Source organism: Drosophila novamexicana, unplaced genomic scaffold (assembly GCF_003285875.2).
Source record: "Drosophila novamexicana strain 15010-1031.04,08,12 unplaced genomic scaffold, DnovRS2.1 tig00000564-arrow-pilon, whole genome shotgun sequence".
NCBI lineage: Eukaryota > Metazoa > Arthropoda > Insecta > Diptera > Drosophilidae > Drosophila > Drosophila novamexicana.
The window spans coordinates 1,371,446-1,397,857 of record NW_020824810.1 but is presented as its reverse complement, the minus strand read 5'-3'; the positions used below and the strand labels follow the sequence as shown (position 1 = coordinate 1,397,857).

Below are 26,412 nucleotides of genomic sequence, written 5' to 3'. Positions count from 1 at the left end.
AGAGAGTGCAATTCAGCTGAGGGCTTCTTAGCTTCCGATGCACAAAGCGTTTGCTGTCAAAAGGGTTTATTTGCAATACCTTTCGTTTTGCCTACATACATTTTTGCTACTCTATTTCTCTGGCATTCGTGTGCAGCCAGGTGTGTGTGTGTGCTAGTGTGTGCTTATGTCCAATGATGTTGTGTGATTATGCCCTGTAATAGGTGAAGACTTTGATAAAGGTATGCCCGGTTGTATGCTTAAGGAAAGCTCGACACAATTTGTGCAGCTAATTTACCACAGCTCAGCTCATTCGCATCATCAGAGCATATCATATATGCTTAATCGAGCCAGGGTATTGCCAAGTCGTGCTACATATTTGTGCTGGCAATCGATAAGTTGAACAGATCTGTGAATGCAGCTGCATCCCTTTAGCTCAATGTTTGCGAGCATATTTATGGGAGCACGTGAACAGATTATGATTACATTGATACAGTCGAAGCACGCACACACACACACACACACACACACACACACACACACACACACACACACACACACACACACACACACACACACACACACACACACACACACACACACACACACACACACACACACACTCACACTCACTGCTTGTAGTTTATGGCAATTTGTGTGGAATATGCAAGGGCTCGTGCATAATCAACGTGTATGGGTTAACAGCTGGGCTCAAAAATCTTGTTATTGCAATTTAGCAATTATCATAGAATAATAAACAAAGGCCCGCAGAAACACAAACATAAGCACAAAAATAATATTGCACCATGCCCCGCGGGACCCGTCCGGCAAAAAACAGAAACTTGAACTTTGATTTAACAACATTTTTCGCCTTTGTTTGCAGGGCTACGGCGGAAACGGAAGTCGAAGTTGTTGCTGACGGAAGCTTAAGCTGTTTGCCAGTGCTGCCAATGAGCTGAAAAACAAATTGATAGCGGAAGTGAGAACAGCCCCAGCTGCAGCTCCAAGTCAAGTACTGCACACACATATACAAATATATATATAGATATATATATATCTAGATAATGCCGAAATGCAAGTTGAAGTGAATTCTAGAATTTAGGCAGCGCAATTGAAAGCGAAAGCAAATTGAGTTTTCTCAGCTCGCACAAAGGATCAACTTGTACAATTTATTTAACTGCGAGCGATTTGTAAACCGGAAGTAGTCAAACAACGCAGGTAGCAAAAGCAGAAGAAGGACAACAAAATGGCGGATCTGGAACGCATACGACTCGTGCTGCTGGGCGGCGCGGGCGTCGGCAAGAGCTCCATTGTGAAGCGTTTCCTATTCAAGAGCTATACGGACAAATATCGCGCCACCGTCGAGGATCTATACAATCGCGAATATGACCTCGGCGGCGTCACGCTAAAGGTGAGTGCAACACCATGGGGCAAGCTTTTAGTGGCAAGTGCAGCTACAATGGCAATTGAATGGGAGAGTCACTGTGTGTGTGTGTCTGTATGTGTGTGTTAACATGCTTGCCACCAATTGTGGCAGCAATTGATGCTGCTTGCAACACAGTTAACAAAGTAAACGTTTTAGTTGTTGCTTTTTATAGCCGTAAAGGGTATCTTCATTTTGGCATTAAATGGGTTTTAATATACATATTTGTTTATATATATATATGCAACATATATGCTGCACATATGCTGCAAATATGTGGCATATATGCTGCACATATGTTGAATATATGTTGCATATATGCTGCACATATGTTAAATATATGTTGCAAATAATTTGCATACATTTTCCATACATGTTGGTTATATGTTGCATATATGATTCAAGTATGTCGCTTATATGTTGCACATATGTTGAATATATGTTGCATATTGTATGTTGCACTTGGCCAGATCGGACTTTTATATCATATAGACACCTAAGGTATGATTTGTTCTTTTTGTGCAAGTTATATATAGCTATTTAAATTCTATATCGGACTACTATATCGTATAGCTCTATGGAAAAGTTTCGGTCGAAAACTGAAAACTTTTGTTATACACATGTATATATATTTACATTTTAGCACCAAGCTCAGCTATTCAACTCGCATGTCTACAAATATGTTAAACGCGTGTCTTAAAGGGTATTCAAGCTGCGGCTTGCCGCAGCTAAAGTTTCTTTCTGACTTGTTTCACTTTGTTTTTATTTGTATTGCTGTTAGCTTAGGCGACTTCCGGGACATTTAAACTGCAATTTTATTGTCAGCTGACTTTCAATTGTTGCTCGCCGAGTGCACTCGAGTTGCGGTAAATGTCTCCCTGTGTGTGTGAGTGTATGTGCGAGTGTATGTGCGAGTGTATGTGTGTGTGTGGTTTGTGTCTGCTGCCAAACAATTTGAGCTGAGCCACTAATTAAATCAAAATTGTAGTCAAAGAGCTGCCAAATGCGGCCTGCATATAAGTTGCATGCAACTGAGCTGCCGCAAAATATGCAACAAAAAAAAATAAAATAAACCAGTCTGTGGCAATAGGCCGCATATAATATAAGCCAGATATAACTTGAATGCCAATTAAAAGTTTGCCGAATTAATTTAATTGAAGCCATAAACAAAAATGTATTTATCCAGAAAATCGATTCAGCTGCGACAATATTATGGAAGCTTAAAACTTAAGCCCAAGTCAGGTTGGAAATAGAATAAGCCTTTCTTTCATGAAAATGAACTTAATGTTGTGCTGTCCATTTAAATTACAGAATTAATAATGAGGCGAAAACATAAGCAAAAGGCAAAAGAACTTTAAAAGAAATTAAATGAAGTTGAGCTTAGAGAAAGTTATGGAAGTTTTCAATTTGAGCCCAAGACTATTTGGGGTTAAACCTTATATGCATAAAGCTGTGCCCAAAAGTATTCTGGGCAGCTTGAATAAATGCACCAAATCGAGTCCAACAAGCTGCGGGTACCCTCAAATCGTTACAGCTGGAAGCCAGTTAAAGCACTTGGAGCTCTAGCTAGAGTTGGGGCACAATTTCAATACTAGGTAAATGCGGCATGCATTAAATATTTAAATTGAAAGACTGCGGCTCTCTAGCAAATTGAGCGCATGCAAAGTGAAGTGGAGATGGGTTAATATACACATAGTTTGGCCTGCGGCCACATGCTCGAGTCTGGCTGGAGCTTAGCTGGAGCTTAGACAAGCCGACAACTGGCAGCTCGATGCTGGCGAACTCATTAATCAAATTTACACGCTACGCCTCAAAAACTGTGGCTGCTGCAAAATTTGAGACACGCACACACCATGTTATGCATATTGTGTGTGCAGGCTGGTTTGGGCTGCCTGCTCACGCCCATATACGCCACGCCCCCTCCGTAGGCAACATCATTCGAGCTGATTATTTGCTGCCTCGCAAGTTGGCCCCACGTCAACGCCGGTCGACTTGCCGCAAAAGTTGTAACAAAAACTTGATTAATAGGTGTTGCTGCTGCAGTACAATCCCCCCAAATATATGATAGTATCCCATTGAATAGGGCATCAAATGCAACAAAACACACACACAAACACATACACAATTTTGAAATATTTGCAGTTGTTTTTAAAGCTGTCTCCATTTGAGACACACATGAAATGTTGCTGCTGCCAAATGGAAATTGGGCTTACGGAACAACCTGTTTATTATTAGAGCGAGTTTTTGGACAAATTCAATTTCTGGTGCAGTTTTATAATCAATTTGGCATCCATTACAGTTCATGTCAGTTTTATTTGCAATGGAAGTGCTAGAAATCAATTTATGTCATAGATGAAAAGGCAATTAAATGCAGTTGATTGGAATTTGGTTTTAAAATTAAATTTTGCCTTTGGCTAGAATGTGCTTGCGTTAGCTGTTAATGCTGCATATTAAAAATGTTTAACCGCGCACAACGTGGCGTATGCGTGACATATTTTGAAAAATCACGCATACGCCGCGTAATACAATATATATTTTGGACGCTTTGCGTTTGTTTGACGCGCGCATTTAATTAAATGCGGCTGCTTTGTATACCTTAACTTGTTGTTGTCGTTCGCAGGTGGACATTTTGGACACATCCGGCGACATGCAATTCCCCGCCATGCGACGTCTCTCCATCGCAACGGCCCACGCCTTCATGCTGGTCTATGCAACAACATCGGCGCCCAGCTTTCAGTGTGTCAAGCAATGCTTCGAGGAGATTCGCGAACAGCGCGCCGACTTTCAGGTGAGCAGCATATCCCTGAAGCCACCCACTCCCCCCTCTCTACTCATCCATCCGCTGCCTTTGCATTTTGCATGCAATTAGCGCGAAGCAGGCAGAAAATATGTGCGAAATATGAAGAAAGCAAAAATGAATCCCGCATGTAGCCCAATTTCAATGCCCCAAAGCAATTAAAAGTACAACAAAAATAAAATAGGAAAATAACAAGTTTAAGAACTTGGCCAAAAGTCTTTCGGGCGAGTTGTTGTTGTTGTTTTTCTTTTGCCTGGCGCTGGCATTGTGCGTGTCAATTATAGCCGAGTCTCTTTTGTGGCAGCAGCTTAGCCCAACGCCCGGGACTTATTCTTTATCTTTATTTGCAGGATATACCCATTGTTATTGCTGGCAACAAGGCCGACTTGGCAACCACCCACCGGGAGGTGCGGCAGGAGGAGGTCACAGATTGGGTCTTTTGCGAATTGCCACGACTCAGGTGAGTTACACACGCCCACGCCCACGCCCACGCTTACGGCCATGTCTGGTCCACTCAATGCCAATGTCACTGATATTGCTTTAATTATCCCTTTGAATGGCAAAAACAAAATGCAAATGCCAGTTCATTTAAATGCTGCAACAACAGCTGTAGTTGCAATTAGGCCAAGTGCGAGCAAATGGCCAAAGTTGTGCAATGAAAAACTAAAATGAAAAGCGTAACAAAAGCCGCAAAATAGCCATTTACCCTGAAAGTAATTGTTGCCAGGCATTTGCAACAGGCAGTCGTCACAGCTTAAAGGTGACTCATATAGTAGATAATCTATGACTATTTTGTCCTTTTTGAGCGCCTTTCTCTGCGCTTCTCAAATGAAATTAAATTTTATTATCAACTTGAGGTCCTTAAATATTATTCGGATCTTAGGCAAAGTCTTTATTTAAGAATAAATTATAAAGAGCAAGAGAAACCATATTGTAACTCATATAGTTAACAATCCATGACTATTTTACTCTTTGTGCGCCTTTCTCTGCGCTTCTCATACAAATTATAATTTGATTATCAAGCTTAAGTGCTAAAATAATCATCGGATCTTCAACAGGGAACATATTTGAGAATAAACTATAAAGTATTCATATAAGCAGGGTATCTCTTTAGTCGTTCATCTCTCTGACACTTTGGTTCTAAGTAATGTGCAGCAAAAAGCGCAATAAAAATGTGCAATAAATTTCTGGTGGCTAAAAACAAATGTGGGCCACAGCAGTTGCCGACAAACGCAATTAAATGCAACAAATGAAATTAAGCGACAAAAAGCGTGACTACCCCCCCTCTCCCCACCCCCCCTTCCCAGCTGATGAGTGAGGTTCGGAGGATATGGAGGATGTGGCTGGTGACAGCAGCTGCCAAAATCAGTTGGCCATTTGGCTGGCAAGACTCGTTGCAATGTTGCGAAAACAAGCAGCGAAAATTGCCTATTGTCCCCGTCCGCCCGCCTAATATATTATAGTATACAGTATGCATCCTAATTGCCACTCAGCTGGTGTCTGTCTCTGACCAATTTGAATTGATATTCCCCATCCGGCAAGGACGTTCAATGCACTCGACTCGGCGTGCATTGCGCCTTGCATGCTAAGCAGCTCCTAAACGGAGACAAGGCTGCATTCGAATGCCATTTAAATTGGGTTCTTTGCACAATTTGCTGCGGTTCAAAGCTGCGTATTCGTGCAATGCTTAAACAGGAAGTGTTTCAAGCCAAGTAATTTACGTATTTAATGAAGTCTCTAGCTAAACGCTGCTTTTACAGGGTATTTAGGTATGCGATGAATGCCTCACATGCTACATGTTCGGCCTTCTGACTGCTCTAGCAGCTGTGAGTCTAAGAAAAAGTCAGACTGTCAGACGGCTCTCTTTAACAACTCTGTGCTGCAGTTTTCTCAAAAATACTCTAAACCTTTAAAACTCTGGCAACTCTACAATTCTTATTTGTCGATTCTAAACATAAATAAGCTTAGCTCTTGAAGATTTCGAAAGTCTGGCCACCACAAAAATGTAATGTTTCGCCTCTAAAGGCAAAAAATTAATTTATAGAACTTTTTAGAGCTTAGTTCGAAAAGTTCTTAAAAGACTGGCAACTCTGTGAATGGAAAGTCTCGCTAATTTGCTGACCTTAAAGTCAAAATATCATATATTAAATGAATCAGAGGTAAGTTCGAAAAGCTCTCAAAAGTCTGGCAACTCTGTGAATGGATAGTCTGGCTAACTTACTGACTTTAATGTCAAAATATCATATATTAAATGAATCAGAGCTAAGTTCGAAAAGCTCTCAAAAGTCTGGCAACTCTGTCCGACACTATAAATTTGATCAGAGCTTAACTAGGTTTAAGACGACGTGTGTGGAACAAACTTCAATACCCTGTTTATCAAGTGAAAGAGAGTATATTGATTTTGTGCAATGTGCATCTATGAGAGAAAGGGATGGAGATATTCCTTTTTAAACCGTTTTTAGCTGCTTTTAAACTTTCAGTTGCGAGGTTTTAACTTGTATTTAATGTGTTCATGTTGGAGTCTTAAAAAACAAACATTACAAAAAGCTCAATTTGCGTGACGGCGCCTCTGCCAGCAATTCGTGCAGAACTTGACGCCGCAGCTCAACCCGATTTAAAATTAACTTCCGCACTTTGCTTATTTATACGCCCTTATGAACAGACGCACACACACACGCACGCCTAATTGTGTCCTTAATAAACTGCACGTCCATAAAAATCACTTACAGGCGCACGGGTGTCAGGTGTGGGCATGGATGCGGGCAGGTGACTCCGTTTCTGGATCTGGGCAATGTGTTGGGCCGCATTTAACCATAATTTTAAGCGCCGCAGGCAACCGAACGGGCCGGGCACAAGGCGTGACCGGCTCGTGTGGCGGTTTAAGCAAGCGTGTGTAAACTTATTTAAACAAAAATATGTACACACATAAAAAGCACAGACACAAGCAGCAAGCGCAGAACTCACAACATATACAACCTACACTCAGAGAAAAGCAAAGTTTCGACTTGAGGCTTGACTGGCATAGAATAATCCAAAGCTTGAGCGAGCGCTGTACTTCACATATTTATATGTACATCAAACTCACACGACTCGAACTATTTGATAAGCTAAACGTTGCAACAAACTCCAAGTCATTTGAGTCAGGAAAGTTCGATTTGTTGGCGTAAGCAACATGTTCGAGCTGGAACACAATCGAACATACATGTTCGATTGATTCAGTTTTTAGTGTGCGACTCGAACTCGAACTGAACAAATTTGAGCCTTGACACGCTCGACGTTTCCGTCGTTGTTCGAGTATTCGAGAGAAGTTACGATTGACACGATGCAAGGCTTCATTTCGAAGACTTCATCGGACTTCATTAAAAAATGGTCTCCTGCTTAGAGAAATTTCTCAAAAAAGAACTTCTTTCTCCGCTGAAGAAACTTGAATTTGGATAACATGTCTGCTTGGTTTGAGCTCAAACTTGCTCGTTTTTTTTCTCCCAGTGCTGCATGTATATAAATATATGCAAATATATACAAATCTCTGTTGGATTAAACATTTAAGCAGATTGATGATGCGGCTGAAACGCACCTTGAACTTTTCGCCTCTGCTGCTGCTGCTGCTGCTGCCACTGTTCATCGCACATTTGCACTTCACGTGCCAGCCTGTGCACTTTTTTGTTGCGGCCTCTGCGGTTCGAGCTGGCAGCTTGGGTTTTTTGCTGTTCGTGGCCCTTAACATGTTGCATGTGCAACATGGTTGCAATTTGTTTGGCGCGTGTCTGTCTGCGGTTAAACGCTCTCGCGCACATGCCCTGCATATATCGCTCCTGGCCACAATTCGCAATTCGAAATTCGCAATTGCATAAGTAGTTTATTTAGCCAAACATAAACATAAAACGTTTTTGCCAGTTCACTGGCTTTTCAATATAAACAATTCATGTAGCTAACACTGTTTGATTTATTGTTATTGCATGCGCTGCATTAACAATTCATATTTTTTTGCAGGCCCTGCATTAGGTCAGCTCTTAAAGGGAAGTTATAAATAAAGAAGCTTTTTTCTTTTTAAAGGCAACAAGACTTGAAGCCTCGCTTTTCAAATCTGTGCTAGCTTTAGCGTTGCCAGATATTCCATAAACTTGGCATTTTCGTATTAATAAATGCGGTCACACTCTGCTTTATTTTTAAAGTAGCTGCCAGACTCGTTACAAACGAATAGAGCAAAATGTTAGTAAATTTTATAAAATGCGGTGACACTCAGTTTAAAGAATCTGCAAATGGCTGAAGTTTGCATATTAATTTGTTTAAAAAAAATGCGGTCACACTGAGTTTTCAGTGTCTGCAATAGCTTAAGTTTTCATTATAATTTGTTTGAAGAGTGTGGTCACACTTTGCTTTAAATTCACAAGAGCTGCAAGTGGCTCGCATCACAGCCAGCTTATAGGATTTTCCTATACAGAGAAAATGCGGTCACACTTAATTTAAAGTATCTGCAAGTGCCTGACAACACAGTTAGCCAGTTGAAAGCGATAAAAGATTGAAAGCTAGCAACTTAGCAGCTCATGTGACTTTCCTATAAAGCAAAGTGCACTCATTGTTTTAAGAATACGGTCACATTTAGTTGCAAGTGGCTGGTTTTGAAAACGCGGTCACACTCGGCTATCAATTTAAAGCAAAAACTACTCCAACTTGAAATAAAAGCTAGCATCTTCGCAGTTAATGTGATATTTCCTCAAAGTAATAATTAACTTTCTTTTACAAATGTGGTCACACTCAGCTTACAGTAACTGTAACTAGCTAATATTTCACACAGTCCAGCTTGAATGGAATGAAAAAAAGCTAGCAAGCTAGAAACTTGGCAGTTTTCGGCCGCCATTTGACTCCCTTCCGCGGCTGCTTTTGCTGCTCGCAGCTCGCCGCAACGTTGGCTAAATTCATGATACGACTAATTTAGCCATTTAAACGCTGTTTTTGCCGCTGGCAGCTTGTTTTTGCCGCCGCCAAAACAACGCAAGTGCCTTTTTCGGCTGTCGGCGTGTGCTTTCATTCGATGCCTTTATCCGCAAAAACCGATGTCAGCTTTGTTGATGTGCGCCACGAGCATGTTGTGAATTGAATATTTTTGTTGCACTTGTTATACCCCGTAACCAGCACACAAAACGGGTAGATAGGCTATAGAGTAGGGTTATGGTGTATATGGTTTTGGTTTGGGGTTCGGTTCGTGTAGCTGATTATTTACAAGAAAATTAGAACTGTTTATTTCTCACGTGGCTGGTTCAAACCGACTCGCGACTCACGACTGAGACTAGCTTAACAGTTAGGAATAAGAGATTTAGTAATAAGTAGGAAAGACTGCCAATAGAATACCCTGTAAATTACTCTGGAATGGCTCAACCAAGGCATAGTTGGTTCAATAACATTTTCTGACTAGGCACAGGGTACAGGGTATAGCTCAGTGTTATCAGCTATTGCAGCTGTTGTGCTCTAGGGCCAAAAGGGTTTTGAGCATTTCAAGTTGTGCATTTGTTTGCATGCGTGTTACCTTTTTTTGTGGCTTTTGTGCGAATTTGCCTAACATTGTGATTTTGTTTTTTGGCCCAAAATGTTGCCATGTCATGCAAATGTGCGTCATTATTTTCGGGTTGTGCACATTACGTATACGCAGCGTGCACATTACGTATACGTAATTTATGCAGCCAACCCGCTGGCCCTAAAACTTTATGCATAGTTTCTGCCACTTAACGTTCTACTCTTCTTGCATTTTTTTTTTTTTCACAGGGCCAAGGTGGTCGAGTGCTCGGCCAAGGAGGACACCAACGTGACCGAACTGTTCAAGACCCTGCTCTCCCTGTCCCGCTACCTGCCCGCCAGCAGCAGCAGCGTCGGCCCGGGCGCCGCCAGCGTCGAACCGGCGCCCAGCGGCTTTAAGCGCCGCTCCTCGGCCTATGTCAGCGCATCGTCCAGTCGCAGTGAGTAGTAGCACAGAAGGAATTTGTGAAGCGCTTCTTGATTGCACAACAAATATGCGCACTGTCAAATTGTGTGAACAAGGCTGCTTTAGATGGGAATGACCGACTAGAAAATACCCTAAGAACAACTCAGAGCTATCCTTATGATCATCATAGCCTTCTAGCCACAAATATACGTGTCTGCAGACCTCGAGCTGCGCTTTGAACCTTTGATCCTTAAACCCATGCTATGTCTGGAAATGATGGTAAATTCTTGACTAACTTCGGTACTTGTAGTCCCATTTTTTATGAAACTCACGTGCTTTTGTTTCCCTTAGGCCAACACTTTAAATGGGAAATGTATTTTTGATCGGAGTTTATAGTCCGATTTTTATGAAATGTTCAGTGAAATATATTTTATTCGGCATATACTATACGAGAGGCTACAAACCATATCTATATTATTTTTCAAGCTTTTCTTTAACTTCTTCCTCTATCTTAACTTTGATATTTATCGATATAATGAAATGGGGAGAAGATATCGTTATGGAATAAGAGAATATATCTAACAATCTTCAAGTTTCTCCAACTGCCTGGACATGTCTTGATTGAGTCGGCTGTTGACCAAGAATATATATATATATATAATCTTTATGGGGTCGACATTGGCAGGCTCTGCCTTTGCTCAAGAAACATAATACCCGTTCGAGCGGTACTGGGCATAAGAACTGGCAGCTGCTGCAACTTTCATCAAGCCCGGTAACTGACAACGGAAATTATTTCCAGCTAGCCTTTGTGTCTCTCCTGTCTGTCTGTCAGTCTGTCAGTCAGTCTGTGTTGCAGTTGCAAATATCAATTTGCCATTTGATTGCAAAATGAAAGCAGCGCCGCATCAATGTGGCGGGCGGTTTGTATCTTATAGATACACGTGCATGTATCTTAAATCTGAATCCGAGGCGGCGCGTAAAGCTGTCGTAAACAATTACGGTATTAAATGGATTAAAAAATGCGGCCGTAATCAAAGTTGTAATTAATGCGAAATTAAAATGCGAATGCGCTGAAAGCAAATGCAATTATTGCCCGAGTATATGAGGCGTTCTTTTAATCCGCCAGCTCATTAATAATAAGAGCAGTCGCAGTAAACGATATGCGCACAAGTAAGAGGTTCTAGTTGGGAACTCCCGACTGGGGGATACCCTGAACCCTCTTCTTCCAACATCAAATGCATATATATATACTGTTCTAGAAGTTATATGTCAAGTTTGGTGACTCTAGCTCTTCTTATTTAACAAAATTGAGCAAAAAATAGGATATCGATATCGATTTTTATCGATTACTTGGAAACGGAGCAAGTTATCGATTATTGGAAACAAACTCGATCTGCGCAGGCACTAGAAGCACCTACATCTAAAATTTCAGTCTCTAGCTCTTATAGGTTCTGATATCCTTGCGTTCATACATACGGACAGACGGACGGACGGACAGACGGACAGACAGACAGACGGACATGGCTAGATCGATTCGGCTATTGATGCTGATCAAGAATATATACTTTATGGGGTCGGAGATGCTTCCTTCTGCCTGTTACATACATTTGGATTTTGCACAAATACAATACACCCTTATACCCATTTTTAATGGGTTCAGGGTATAAAAAGCCAAACTTCGTGAAAATCGGATGAGATTTGACCGAGTTATGGGGGTGGTAAATTTTGCCCCATGTCTATATACGAATCTTGGGGTAAGATTTGGACATGCATTTCGACCAAAAAATCGGTGTCGAGATTTGAATGCCAGATTAATTCAGAGGGAAAACCATGAAGAAAAAGCCAAACTTCGTGAAAATCGGATGAGATTTGGCCGAGTTATGGGGGTGGTAAATTTTGCCAAATGTCTATATACGAATCTTGGGGTAAGATTTGGACATGCATTTCGACCAAAAAATCGGTGTCGAGATTTGAATGCCAGATTAATTCAGAGGGAAAACCATGAAGAAAAAGCCAAACTTCGTGAAAATCGGATGAGATTTGGCCGAGATATGGGGGTGGTAATTTTTGACCCATGTCTATATACGAATCTTGGGGTAAGATTTGGACATGCATTTCGACTAAAAAATCGATGTCGAGATTTGAATGCCAGATTAATCTAGAGGGAAAACCATGAAGAAAAAGCCAAACTTCGTGAAAATCGGATGAGATTTGGCCGAGATATGGGGGTGGTAATTTTTGACCCATGTCTATATACGAATCTTGGGGTAAGATTTGGACATGCATTTCGACCAAAAAATCGGTGTCGAGATTTGAATGCCAGATTAATTCAGAGGGAAAACCATGAAGAAAAAGCCAAACTTCGTGAAAATCGGATGAGATTTGGCCGAGATATGGGGGTGGTAATTTTTGACCCATGTCTATATACGAATCTTGGGGTAAGATTTGGACATGAATTTCGACTAAAAAATCGGTGTCGAGATTTGAGTGCCACATTATTCTAGAGGGAAACCCATGAAGAAAAAGCCAAACTTCGTGAAAATCGGATGAGATTTGGCCGAGATATGGGGGTGGTAAATTTTGCCCCATGTCTATATACGAATCTTGGGGTAAGATTTGGACATGCATTTCGACTAAAAAATCGGTGTTCAGATTTGAATGCCACATTATTCTAGAGGGAAACCCATGAAGAAAAAGCCAAACTTCGTGAAAATCGAATGAGATTTGGCCGAGTTATGGGGGTGGTAAATTTTGCCAAATGTCTATATACGAATCTTGGGGTAAGATTTGGACATGCATTTCGACCAAAAAATCGGTGTCGAGATTTGAATGCCAGATTAATTCAGAGGGAAAACCATGAAGAAAAAGCCAAACTTCGTGAAAATCGGATGAGATTTGGCCGAGATATGGGGGTGGTAATTTTTGACCCATGTCTATATACGAATCTTGGGGTAAGATTTGGACATGAATTTCGACTAAAAAATCGGTGTCGAGATTTGAGTGCCACATTATTCTAGAGGGAAACCCATGAAGAAAAAGCCAAACTTCGTGAAAATCGGATGACATTTGACCGAGTTATGGGGGTGGTAAATTTTGCCCCATGTCTATATACGAATCTTGGGGTAAGATTTGGACATGCATTTCGACCAAAAAATCGGTGTCGAGATTTGAATGCCAGATTAATCTAGAGGGAAAACCATGAAGAAAAAGCCAAACTTCGTGAAAATCGGATGAGATTTGACGAATTATGGGGGTGGTAAATTTTCCTCCATGTCTATATACGAATCTTGGGGTAAGATTTGGACATGCATTTCGACTAAAAAATCGGTGTCGAGATTTGAATGCCAGATTAATCTAGAGGGAAAACCATGAAGAAAAAGCCAAACTTCGTGAAAATCGGATGAGATTTGACCGAGTTATGGGGGTGGTAAATTTTGACCCATGTCTATATACGAATCTTGGGGTAAGATTTGGACATGCATTTCGACCAAAAAATCGGTGTCGAGATTTGAGTGCCACATTATTCTAGAGGGAAACCCATGAAGAAAAAGCCAAACTTCGTGAAAATCGGATGAGATTTGGCCGAGATATGGGGGTGGTAATTTTTGACCCATGTCTATATACGAATCTTGGGGTAAGATTTGGACATGAATTTCGACTAAAAAATCGGTGTCGAGATTTGAGTGCCACATTATTCTAGAGGGAAACCCATGAAGAAAAAGCCAAACTTCGTGAAAATCGGATGAGATTTGGCCGAGATATGGGGGTGGTAAATTTTGCCGCATGTCTATATACGAATCTTGGGGTAAGATTTGGACATAAATTTCGACTAAAAAATCGGTGTTCAGATTTGAATGCCACATTATTCTAGAGGGAAACCCATGAAGAAAAAGCCAAACTTCGTGAAAATCGGATGAGATTTGGCCGAGATATGGGGGTGGTAAATTTTGCCAAATGTCTATATACGAATCTTGGGGTAAGATTTGGACACGCATTTCGACCAAAAAATCGGTGTCGAGATTTGAATGCCAGATTAATCTAGAGGGAAAACCATGAAGAAAAAGCCAAACTTCGTGAAAATCGGATGAGATTTGACCGAGTTATGGGGGTGGTAAATTTTGACCCATGTCTATATACGAATCTTGGGGTAAGATTTGGACATGCATTTCGACCAAAAAATCGGTGTCGAGATTTGAATGCCAGATTAATTCAGAGGGAAAACCATGAAGAAAAAGCCAAACTTCGTGAAAATCGGATGAGATTTGACCGAGTTATGGGGGTGGTAAATTTTGCCCCATGTCTATATACGAATCTTGGGGTAAGATTTGGACATGCATTTCGACCAAAAAATCGGTGTCGAGATTTGAATGCCAGATTAATTCAGAGGGAAAACCATGAAGAAAAAGCCAAACTTCGTGAAAATCGGATGAGATTTGACCGAGTTATGGGGGTGGTAAATTTTCCTCCATGTCTATATACGAATCTTGGGGTAAGATTTGGACATGCATTTCGACTAAAAAATCGGTGTCGAGATTTGAATGCCAGATTAATCTAGAGGGAAAACCATGAAGAAAAAGCCAAACTTCGTGAAGATCGGATGAGATTTGACCGAGTTATGGGGGTGGTAAATTTTGGCCCATGTCTATATACGAATCTTGGGGTAAGATTTGGACATGCATTTCGACCAAAAAATCGGTGTCGAGATTTGAATGCCAGATTAATTCAGAGGGAAAACCATGAAGAAAAAGCCAAACTTCGTGAAAATCAGATGAGATTTGGCCGAGATATGGGGGTGGTAATTTTTGACCCATGTCTATATACGAATCTTGGGGTAAGATTTGGACATGCATTTCGACTAAAAAATCGGTGTCGAGATTTGAATGCCAGATTAATCTAGAGGGAAAACCATGAAGAAAAAGCCAAACTTCGTGAAAATCGGATGAGATTTGACCGAGTTATGGGGGTGGTAAATTTTGACCCATGTCTATATACGAATCTTGGGGTAAGATTTGGACATGAATTTCGACTAAAAAATCGGTGTCGAGATTTGAGTGCCACATTATTCTAGAGGGAAACCCATGAAGAAAAAGCCAAACTTCGTGAAAATCGGATGAGATTTGGCCGAGATATGGGGGTGGTAAATTTTGCCCCATGTCTATATACGAATCTTGGGGTAAGATTTGGACATGCATTTCGACTAAAAAATCGGTGTTCAGATTTGAATGCCAGATTAATCTAGAGGGAAAACCATGAAGAAAAAGCCAAACTTCGTGAAAATCGGATGAGATTTGGCCGAGATATGGGGGTGGTAAATTTTGACCCATGTCTATATACGAATCTTGGGGTAAGATTTGGACATGCATTTCGACCAAAAAATCGGTGTCGAGATTTGAATGCCAGATTTATCTAGAGGGAAAACCATGAAGAAAAAGCCAAACTTCGTGAAAATCGGATGAGATTTGACCGAGTTATGGGGGTGGTAAATTTTGACCCATGTCTATATACGAATCTTGGGGTAAGATTTGGACATGGATTTCGACCAAAAAATCGGTATCGAGATTTGAATGCCAGATTAATCTAGAGGGAAAACCATGAATAAAAAGCCAAGCCCCATGAAAATCGGTAAATTTTTGACCGAGTTACGGATGTGGGAAATTTGAACCCATGTCTATATAGGATTTTGGAGGTGATGATTTTTACATGAGTTTGGACCAAAAATGATGTTGCCAGATTTAAATGCCAAATTTTTCTAGAGGCAAAACCATGAATAACAAGTAAGAGGTTCTAGTCGGGAGCTCCCGACTAGGGGAACCCTCTTCTTCCAACATCAAATGCATATATATATATACTATTCTAGAAGCTATATGTCAATTTTGGTGACTCTAGCTCTTATTATTTACCAAGATTGCCCAAAAAAACAGGATATCGATATCTATTTTTATCGATTACTTGGAAACGGAGCAACTTATCGATTATCGGAAACAAACTCGATCTGCGCGGGAACTAGGAGCACCTACATCTAAAATTTCTCTAGCTCTTATAGGTTCTGAGATCCTTGCGTTCATACATACGGACAGTCGGACAGACGGACGGAAAGGGCTAGATCGACTTATGGGGTCGGAGATGCTTCCTTCTGCCTGTTACATACATTTGGATTTTCCACAAATAAAGGGTGTATACTCTTATACCCATATTTAATGGGTTCAGGGTATAATTATATAGGTACATATAAAAGTAAATACATTTGTGCTTTAATCCAGTTGATTCAAATTGAAATGCAGCCTTTTTTCCATGTCACCTGCCTCTTGTTAGACACGAAATCGTCTGTTAATTAGCAAGAAAATTGTATTTCTTGCCGTGTGTTTGCGCAACATTGACAAATTGACAAATTGCCAACAATTTGGCTAATTGAGTGTAATCAACATTCCGGCGCCTTTCTCTGTATTTGACCCAAATTAATTGTTAAAACATTTTTTGGCAACGCACACATAAAAGCAAGAAACAACAAAACAAAGTCAACAAGGAAAGGGCAAACCCCTTTTTTCCATTATTTATATATCGTGCGGCAGGGCAATAGAAAAACTGACTCGAAAATGTGTACACAACATTATTTGAGGAAAAGCCACACACTGTATCAAAAATTCAGTTTTTCTTGGCTTTAAATTGAGATTCTATATTCACAAAAATACTGCAAAAATATCTTTTAAATAAAAGTATTTTTTACACAATTACTTTAAAGTCAAACTTTTACTTTTTGTAAACACTTTAAAATTTGCGGAAAATCCACAAAAAGAAAATATATCAAAAATGCAGATTTTCATGCTTCAACTTGGGATTTCATATTCAGAAAAATACTGAAAACATTTTTAAACAAAAAAAGTATTTTTATACTTAATTACTTTAAAGTCAAATTGATATTTTTCTCGTTGTGTGTAAACAAATTAAATTATGTTTAACACAACATTATTTGAGGAAAAGCCACAAAAGGAAAATATATCTAAAGTTTAGTTTTTTTATGGCTTTAGCTTGGCTTTTCCATATTCACAAAAATACTGCAAAAAAATATTTTTTTTAATAAAAGTACTTTAAAACCAAATTACATTAAAGTCAATTAGCAATTTTTTTTTTGTGTTGTGTAAACAATTTAAATTAAATAATGCATAAAAAGCGCGCTGAGTTCTCATGTCAGGCGCTTTTGGCCTGTTAATCAGATTATCAAAAATAAAACAAGTAAGAGGTTCTAGTCGGGAGCTCCCGACTAGGGCATACCCTGAACCCTCTTCTTCCAACATCAAATGCATATATACATTCTATTTTAGAAGCTACATGTCAAGTTTGGTGACTCTAGCTCTTATTATTTACCAAAATTGCCAAAAAAAAATAGGATATCGATATCGATTTTTATCGATTGCTTGGAAACGGGGCAAGTTATCGGTTATCGGAAACAAACTCGATCTGCGCGGGAACTAGGAGCACCTACATCTAAAATTTTAAGTCTCTAGCTCTTATATGTTCTGAGATCCTTGCGTTCATACATACGGACGGACGGACGGACAGGGCTAGATCGACTTATGCGGTCGGAGATGCTTCCTTCTGTCTGTTACATACATTTGGATTTTGCACAAATACAATATACCCTTTTAAACCATTTTCAATGTGTTCAGGGTATGAAAAGTGGGTTCAGTGTTAAACTGTACGCAAACTAATTATGTACATAGCTACACCTGCTAATTGGCCCTAAAAGTATTTAATTTCCATTATATCTCATTAAAAACTTCTTGTGTGTGTACTCTCTTTTATGTGCGTGCGTGTGTGTGTGTGTGTGTGTGTGTGTTAGACAAGAAGTTCTCGATTTTTGGTTCTTTTTGCGCGCCGCGCCTTTTCACAATATAAATACACAGTTAATGAATGTTACCAAAGTGAGCCACGCTCAAAATATAATTAATATAATTTGCGTGGCCCTTGGCCAATCCGCCCATTCCGCCCACTTGGCCCACACTCAGCTGCTGCTGGGCAATAATTTAATTGTTTGCTGGCGGCATTTGATAACATTTTTTCTTTATTTTTGGTTAGTTTCGCAAAAGTCATTTAAATGAAGTGCAAAGTTGGCCGCCAGCAAACAGACTCGAAATTAAATGCAATTTAAAGCTTTAATGAGGCTCTCCAGTGTGCGTGTGTGTGTGTGTGCGTGTCTAAGAGGCGACTATACAATTTGTATTTGTATTTCGCAAACATATTACATGTGAGCCGCAAATTTGTAAATTATTTGCGGTCAAATAGGGACGAGCATTGTCCAAGCAGACAAAGACAACTGTCGCTGACAGCACAACAAACACGCTGTGTGTGTGTGCGTGTGTGTGTGTGTGTGTGTGAATGCTGAAGGTTAAATGTCAAATAGCAGCAAATACTTGTGACAGCTCAATTGACAAAGAAACGTCAGCATCGATGGCACTAAGCATGTACACAAGTCACACCAATCCAACCCCCGCCCACACACACCCCCTACACACACACACAAACACACACACTCCTAGCCTAGACACCCAGCTATTGGGTGGGGGGCATATTAAATCCCAGTCCTGCGCCACTAAAAATAAGTCTGAGCAGTTAATCACGCGAATTGAGGCCATGACAGCACGTAAAAAGCAACAAAAGTTGCTCTCGAGTGTCGCCGACTGTGCCATACCCTGTTAAATAACAGCTGCGAAACAGTGCAAATATTGCTGTCTTGATTCTGGATTGGGTGACTCTAAAACTGTTATATGTCGTGACTGCCAAACTGTCAATTTAGTAAATATATTTAAATCCAAAAAAGGGCATTGACTTTTAAACTGTCATCTCAGTTACTGTAAACGACTTTAAAACTATATACCAATCACCTTCAAACTGTCAGCTTAGTATATATAATCGAATCTAACAACAATCTAGCTAATCGCCAAAAGACTTTCGAAATTCCACCTTGGTTAAGAGAAGCGACTCTCAAACTGTAACCCAATGACTTTCAAACGTTCAATCCCCAAGGCAGATACTTTTAAGCTCAATAACTGAAAAAGACTCTAAAACTTTTACCAAGTGACTTTCAAACTTTCACGTTTGCGTATAATTCAATCTCACTCTGACTTTCAAACTTCAATCTTTGTAAATAGAAACACCTCTAAAACTTTAACTCAGTGACCTTAAAACTTTGAATGTCGTAAATATACATTTGTGGGATGGAAGAGCATATTGTCGCCTAAGTTTTTAGGAGAGATTCTTAATACTACAACATGGGAAATATATATCAATGTTGGACTTGAGTAATATATGACATAGAACCAATATACCCTCTGTTAGCTTATAAACAGGATAGAACATGTAATTGCCTTAAAAAACAGTCACACAATGTGACATATGCAAAAACAAATCGCACGCATTCTGATTTGAGGTGTGTTAGTTGTGTGCCTGTGCGTGTTTGTGTGTGTGTGTGTAGGTGTGTGTATGTGGGTGCTGTCGCATAAAAATTGTCTGGGTGCGTAGGCTGAGCTCAGGCAGCTTTTGCCAGCGGACTGTCGCACATGTCTATTACGGACCCAGCCCAGCGAAAGGCGCGCCCACGTCTACGTCTAGGTCGCCGCCCCAAACTCCGGGCAACGTTATGTGGCTTGAGCTGTGCGGTTGGGAGCCGTCGCAACCGCAAGCAGTTTTATTTGCAGGCAGTCAACTGTAACCGTAACTCAATTGAAACTTTAGCAGCATGCCACATGCCACATGCCACATGCTACATGCCGCATGCCCCAGTTGCCGCCTGTATTTGCATCTCGGCTAGGCCAAATGTTATTTAACAAAAATCTTAACAGCCAGCGTGCGCTACTAAAGCGTTCAGCCATTTGCATGCCGAACGGAAACCGGAAAATAAATAAGACGCAAACATAAAGGAAAAATTGTCAGCGACAAGCCGCACATATGATACCCTTCTAGGCTAATGCATATTTCCACAAAACTTTTCAGCTAAGATGTAGAAATTTTACCAATTTTTTGGGCTTTCTAGCTCTTACAGTTGGGCATGTGTGTTGATCATCAATCAGTCCTTCAATCAGTCAGTCAATCAATCAGTCATAATTTACGATGTTTCATTTGCTACACATTCCAACATTTCAGCCCCTATGGTTATGTCTGGGCGTTGATTGTCAATCCGTCACCTAATCAGCCAATAAGTCAAGTAATCAGTCAGTCAATCAATCAGTCAGTCAATCAATCAGTCAGTCAATCAATTAGTCCGATTTTAGATTATTTTCATTTATAACCAAGTACAGTATACTCGTTTCTACGATTGAGCCTGTGGGTTGATCATCAATCAATCAGTCTGTCAACCAGTCAGTCAATCAATCAGTCAGTCAGACTTCGGAATTTGTCAATTGTAACACATTCCAGCATGCCAGCATGCTGTGCTTTGATCATCAAGTAATCCATCAACCAATCAGTCAGTCAAACAGTCAATCACATTTCTGGATTTGTCATTGACAACAAACCTCATGAGTAAATTTTGCAACCCTCACATAACATAACTTTATGAAAATAAAAATGTAATTTAAATTTCCGTTTGCCTCGCGCCACAAATACATCCGCATATGCACAATTATAGCGAGGGGAACGGGGGGACTTGGGACTCCAGTTAGAGACCTGGTACTGCGTACTGCTCGGCATTTATTTCAACAATCGTGTATGCTCTATGCCAGCAAATTGTGCGAATGGGGCTTACATGTGTGTGTGCAGTGTAATAAGCCAGAAAAGCAACACACAGCTTTTGTCTAAGTGTGTGTGTGTGTGTGTGTGTGTGTGTGTTGGTTACACAGACTCGATTTCTCATGATTCTAGCATTTTTGAGGCATTTTTCGCGCGCTTTGTGTCAGCGACAGCGGCAACAATGGCGTCGGCGGCCATTTTGTTTGCAGTTGACACCACGCACACACATACACACACGCACACGCACACACACACACACACAGGCACACTCATGCATATTAGATGAAGTGCCTTAGCGTAGCACAGTTTATATATATATATATATATATATTTTACACGATTCCCTTGCGTTTTGGCCAATAGCTGCGGAAAAACCCTTCGAGACAGTTTGAGAAAAAGTTGCGTCTTTGGGAGATTTCCATAAAAACGCTTTAAGCGCAAGTTGCTGCTGCTGTTTAATTTCACATTTTCTATATCAATTAGGTTTGGCTTGTGGCTGTTGCATAAATCATCATTATGCTAGATTTCAGGTTTTGTTCGGTTCCCGAATCGCTTTAAATCCATCAAATCAGTAAGCCATCAATATGCGCAACGTAATCTAATCTAATCTAATCTAATCAGGGCAGCTCTCGCTCTCTCTCGCTGGGTTTTCATCCGTTTTTCCAAGAAAATGACGCTCACAGCAATGGCAACTTGAAAGGTTGTTACGCTCGTTAAACTAGACAGAGAAATGGTTTATATATGCGAGCACAATAGATATTCGACTTGGACATTGTCAGCTTGCAGCTTGGCGACCTTTTGTTCAAGTAGAGCATAAAAGTTTATGGGAAATTGCTCACAAGTTATTTCTCAGACGAAGCATTTGTAAGCTCTAGCTAAAGTTTGTCTAAATATTATTATAAACAGACACAAAGTAGATCGACAAAGACAAACTATGTGGCTTTGTGGTCAGATCCGTCCTGAGATTATGGACAGGGTATGTATTTGCTTAAATGCACCAATATATCATGTAATCGCCTTAGGAACGATCAGTTCTTTACTTTTCTAGACATTTTAAAGAAACCTAGCATTTACAAGCTACCATCTAGCTCTATGGGCAAGATTGGACTAGAACTAAGTCTTGGTACGAAAAGTGGATCCATTTCTCAAGATCTATTCATGGAAACGCAGCAATTGTGCGCTCTACTATTGGAACTACTTTGCAAATTAGGGTATTAAGCCGGGCTGCAGATCTCGGGTAACACGGATTATATAGCTTTCACATGAACAATTGTTGGAAAACTTGTTCCCAAGCAAACTCAGCAATTACGAGCTTTACGATTGGAACTATTCATGTTATATATCTTCTATAGGAAAACTTGAAAAGAAAACTTACAATCAATACACATGTCTACAAGACTTTCTCCTAGCAGCTCTTTCTCAAGCAAACTCAACCTGCTTTGCGATTCTAACTACTCTTATAAAGATATGTAAGCTGCTATTGGAACAATCGGTCCGAAATGAAGTTTACTATCAATTCCAAGCCCCACTGTACAGAAGCTTATTCAAAAGCAGCTCTTTCTTTTTGTGCAAATCTGGGCAACCATAAAGCTCAGCCAGGCTATTGAATCTGCAGTTAATTATTTGATGCTTCTTCCTACGATTGCCATAGCTGCATCCTTCAGCTGAAGGATACCCTTTGGTAAACGTGTGTTACGCGAAAAATAATTAACTGAGGCGCCTTTAAGCCAGTTCTGGGAATTGTGACCTGCTACGAATCTAGTTTCAGAAATGAAGCAGCTCGCATAAGTTAATTCTGTTGCATGCAACAAGGCTGCAAGTGGTTGCTGGCCTCTGCGAAAGCATTTCGTTTTGGGCACTTTGCAACTGGCACTTTTGCGGCATTGTTGCAACTTGCAGCTGCGTAATAATTGGGCAGGTTGTGCAGTCGCTGTGGCACCTGCTGTGGCAGTCGCATTCGCATTCGCGCATTGTAATCGTTAACTGGAAATTGGATTTTCAGGTTTCGCATTTATTTGCATTACGATACCCGGAATATGCGGCACACACAGCCTGCCAGGCGTGAATCAATACATTTGAAAATGTTTTAATTGGCCAACTTTTGTATATAATACGTAAATATGAACAACTCAACTTTTGCAGACAAAAACCGCATGAACAGCCCCTCGGTGAGCGGCGACAAGAAGTCGAGTCTCGTGGATGCCGTCGATGTGGCCAGCACCAGCGCCGAGGCCAAACTGAAGCCACGTTCCAGGTGCGCATATAAATTAATACAAATAAATACATTCGCCGCAAAGCTGAGTAGAGCACAACTTGCTCTAATCAAAACTCAAATATGCCTCGGGACTAGTCATTGCCTTTATCCCTTAATTTAACTGATTAGCAAGCTTTAAGCACTTTCATTTTCAAGTGAGATAAACCATAGAACCAGCTGTAGGCCTTGTACTATGCTTTTTTTTTTTAAATTTGAGAATAATTAAATAATTATTATTTGAATTTAGAAAAGCTTAAACTCAAATGTAAATGCACTAAAATTTATCAAAAATATGTTCTTTTTTAAATTTCGTAAAAATATTTTAATAGATTTAGGTAAATTGTTAAGCATTTTTCTAAAATTTGGCAAACGATTTTTCCAAATTTCGACAAATTTCAATTTTATGATAATTTTTTTAAAATTTAGAAAAATATTTGTTTAAATTTCGACCAATTTTTAGAAAATTTCATCATATTTTCATTTTATGACAATTGTTTTAAAATTTAGGAAAATATTTTTCTAAATTTCAACAAATTTGTATTTTATGACAATTTATCTAAAATGTATAGAAAATATTTGTCTTAATTTAAAATTTAGCCAAATATTTTCTGTCTAAAAAAAATAATAATTTTCTAAAATGTAGAAAGTTGTTTTAAATTCAATGAAATCGAATATCAGAGTAATAATGCAAAATTCCCATAATTGAAATTTGTATGCACAAATTTTATGAGCTCCACTCATGCTAGGATAAGGTATACAACAAATTTACTGCGAATTTTCACTCACCTGACGCACACGCACACACACCGTACACACGCACACACACTCACAATTGTTTGCGGTTTATTTATAGATCTCTCATACGCCGTGCATCACGCAAGACCAAGCAGCAAATCAACAACGCATCCGATGACTGTAATTTGCAGTAAATTGCCAAAAACTAATTTTTAATTTAATCATAATACAAATAATATTCATAATAATTATGATAATAATGAATGTCTGTCTGTCAAAAGTTGCTCAATTGCAATTAAGATGTATGATGTAAGGGTAAGCGTCTCGATATTCTATCAATATGCAGCTTGATTACTTATCGATAACTCATCGATGATTTATCGATATTCTACAAACCAAACTCAATTACTTATCGATTTCTTATCGATTCCTCATCGATTTCTTATCGTTACCTCGTCGATGATGTATCGATAACTCATCGATGACTTAACGATAACTCATTGATGACTTCTATACCTCTATACCTATATCGATACCTCATCGATGATGTATCGATAACTTATCGATTACCTAACGATAACTCATTGATGACTTATCGCTACCTCATCGATGATTTATCGACAACTTATCGATAACTATATTGTTGTTTACAGCTATAAGTACAAACTTTGCTCAACTGTCCGGCATTCTATTTAGTTGTGATTCAATATTTGAATGGTTTAAGGGGACCAGTTTTATTTGAAATCATTTTTATAAGCCGATAACTTTATATCCTTGCTTTAAATATGAACTAAACTCAAGCGTCAGCAAGTCTATTTAGTTGGGATTAAATTAAATAACAAGTCCTAAGGGGACCTGGTTTAGTTGTATTAGAATTTCGGGCAGCTTATTGTCATGACAATTTCTTCGTTGTTCACAAATTTAAATAGCAATTTGTTCTTGAGGGAATTTATGTATATGAATTATACGACAAATTTGAAGAATAAATCTTGTAGTTCCTTTGATGACAGCAAATTAGGCTAAGTTAATCATGTTTTCGGTTCGGGCTAGACTTAAGCTACACATAAGTAAATGTTATTAACAATTTAAATACAGTGTATTCAAATGTTTAAGCAAATGCAACATATTAATTGTCCTAGGTACAAATCCGTGTAGTTTATGTAGTTGAAGAAAATGAAAAAAAATAGAAAAAAGAATAATATGAAATGGGAAAAAATATATATGTATTTGTTATGCGGCAAGTTATTTTGCTTGCGGCCCACAAAAGCTGACCTTGTTTGAGTACAAGCGAAAAGCCAGGAAAATGTTTGAGCAATTTATGGCATTTTCCAGTTAACTCTTTTTTACACTTCTTCTTCAAAGGCAGAGAAATGCTGCACAACAATTTATTATGCAAAGTGAGCTGCTAATTAATGTTGCCGGGCGTACATATAAATATGCAGCGCATAGTTTGTGTTCCTTCTTATTATTATTATAATTTGCTCTTTTTGCATTTTTCTCAATTGCAGTCAAAAAACATATTCAAGGATAATACAGGGTGCATGCTAATTGCCAAAATTAGGAGCCAATCAAATAAATCAAGATGAAAAACTAATATGAATTTTTGCATTAAATATTAGAGCATTAGATGTTATATTATATACTAGGCTAATGTCATAATCAATAAAGCAAATTATATATATACATATATATGTATATTTGATTCCGAATTATTTGTTAAAACGTTGCAAGAGTTTGGTAAATGCTATTAATGGGATTTGTAAATGAACCAACCAATAAATACGGCAGATGCAAAGTGAATTGTGATGAAAATAATATTTAAAGCTAATGATTTACTCAATAGTCAAATAGAGATTACGAACGGGGTTATGGCTGGGCTGGAGTTGAGGCTGACGTCCAGTTAAATGTAATTTTTAGCATAATAAGTACTACTAAATTGTTTATACATTGTTATTAAATGTAGTTAATTGCAACAACAAATCTGTGCAAGAGAGAGAGAGAGAGAAGGCATCTAGTTAAATAGGCTAGGAAATATCACGGGCAAGATATAGCTGTCAGATATATATCTAGTAATTGTTGTTGCGCAAAGTTTACTTAGCTATAGGTTTTGTTAAACATTCAAATCAAAATTTTGAAATATAAATTTGTGTACGTAATTCGATTGTTCATATTAAAACAAAACAAAATAACTAGAAAGCCCAACAAAATCAATGCCGAGTTACAGTTACTCAAAAATATCTACACATATGCAAAATGCAAAGAAATTGTACTTAATTTTAAAATATCAACAGAAATAAAATAAATTTACTAAATGTGTCCATTAAACTACAGAAACTCAGCACTTTCATTTATTTACCAAACAGGAATTTTTGGAATTTGGGATATGTATATCGGAAACTATTCTTAACAAGTATATTGCTTTCAGTTTGACACAATTAGAAAATGACGCACTGTAAAACATTTTAATTAAATTCTGATGTCAATTGCATTAATTAGTTATAGTAGCTGGCAACAAGGTCTGATTAGCCACATATTGATTAACGTCTGATTGCAGCACATAACAAATTACCTTTATATTATGTTTA

At 39.1% G+C, this 26,412-nt stretch overlaps 1 protein-coding gene across 1 annotated transcript; it reads left to right on the top strand.

Annotated features, from left to right (window-relative positions):
• The first annotated feature begins 1,216 nt into the window (after positions 1-1,216).
• Positions 1,217-26,131, top strand: LOC115762521 (GTP-binding protein Di-Ras2). The gene is made up of 6 exons (XM_030704781.1): positions 1,217-1,390; positions 4,023-4,190; positions 4,550-4,659; positions 9,960-10,150; positions 22,981-23,092; positions 23,946-26,131. Exons 1-6 carry the CDS (start codon positions 1,226-1,228, stop codon positions 24,019-24,021), a joined length of 822 nt encoding a protein of 273 aa, XP_030560641.1. The 5' UTR covers positions 1,217-1,225; the 3' UTR covers positions 24,022-26,131.
• The last annotated feature ends 281 nt before the right edge of the window (positions 26,132-26,412 follow it).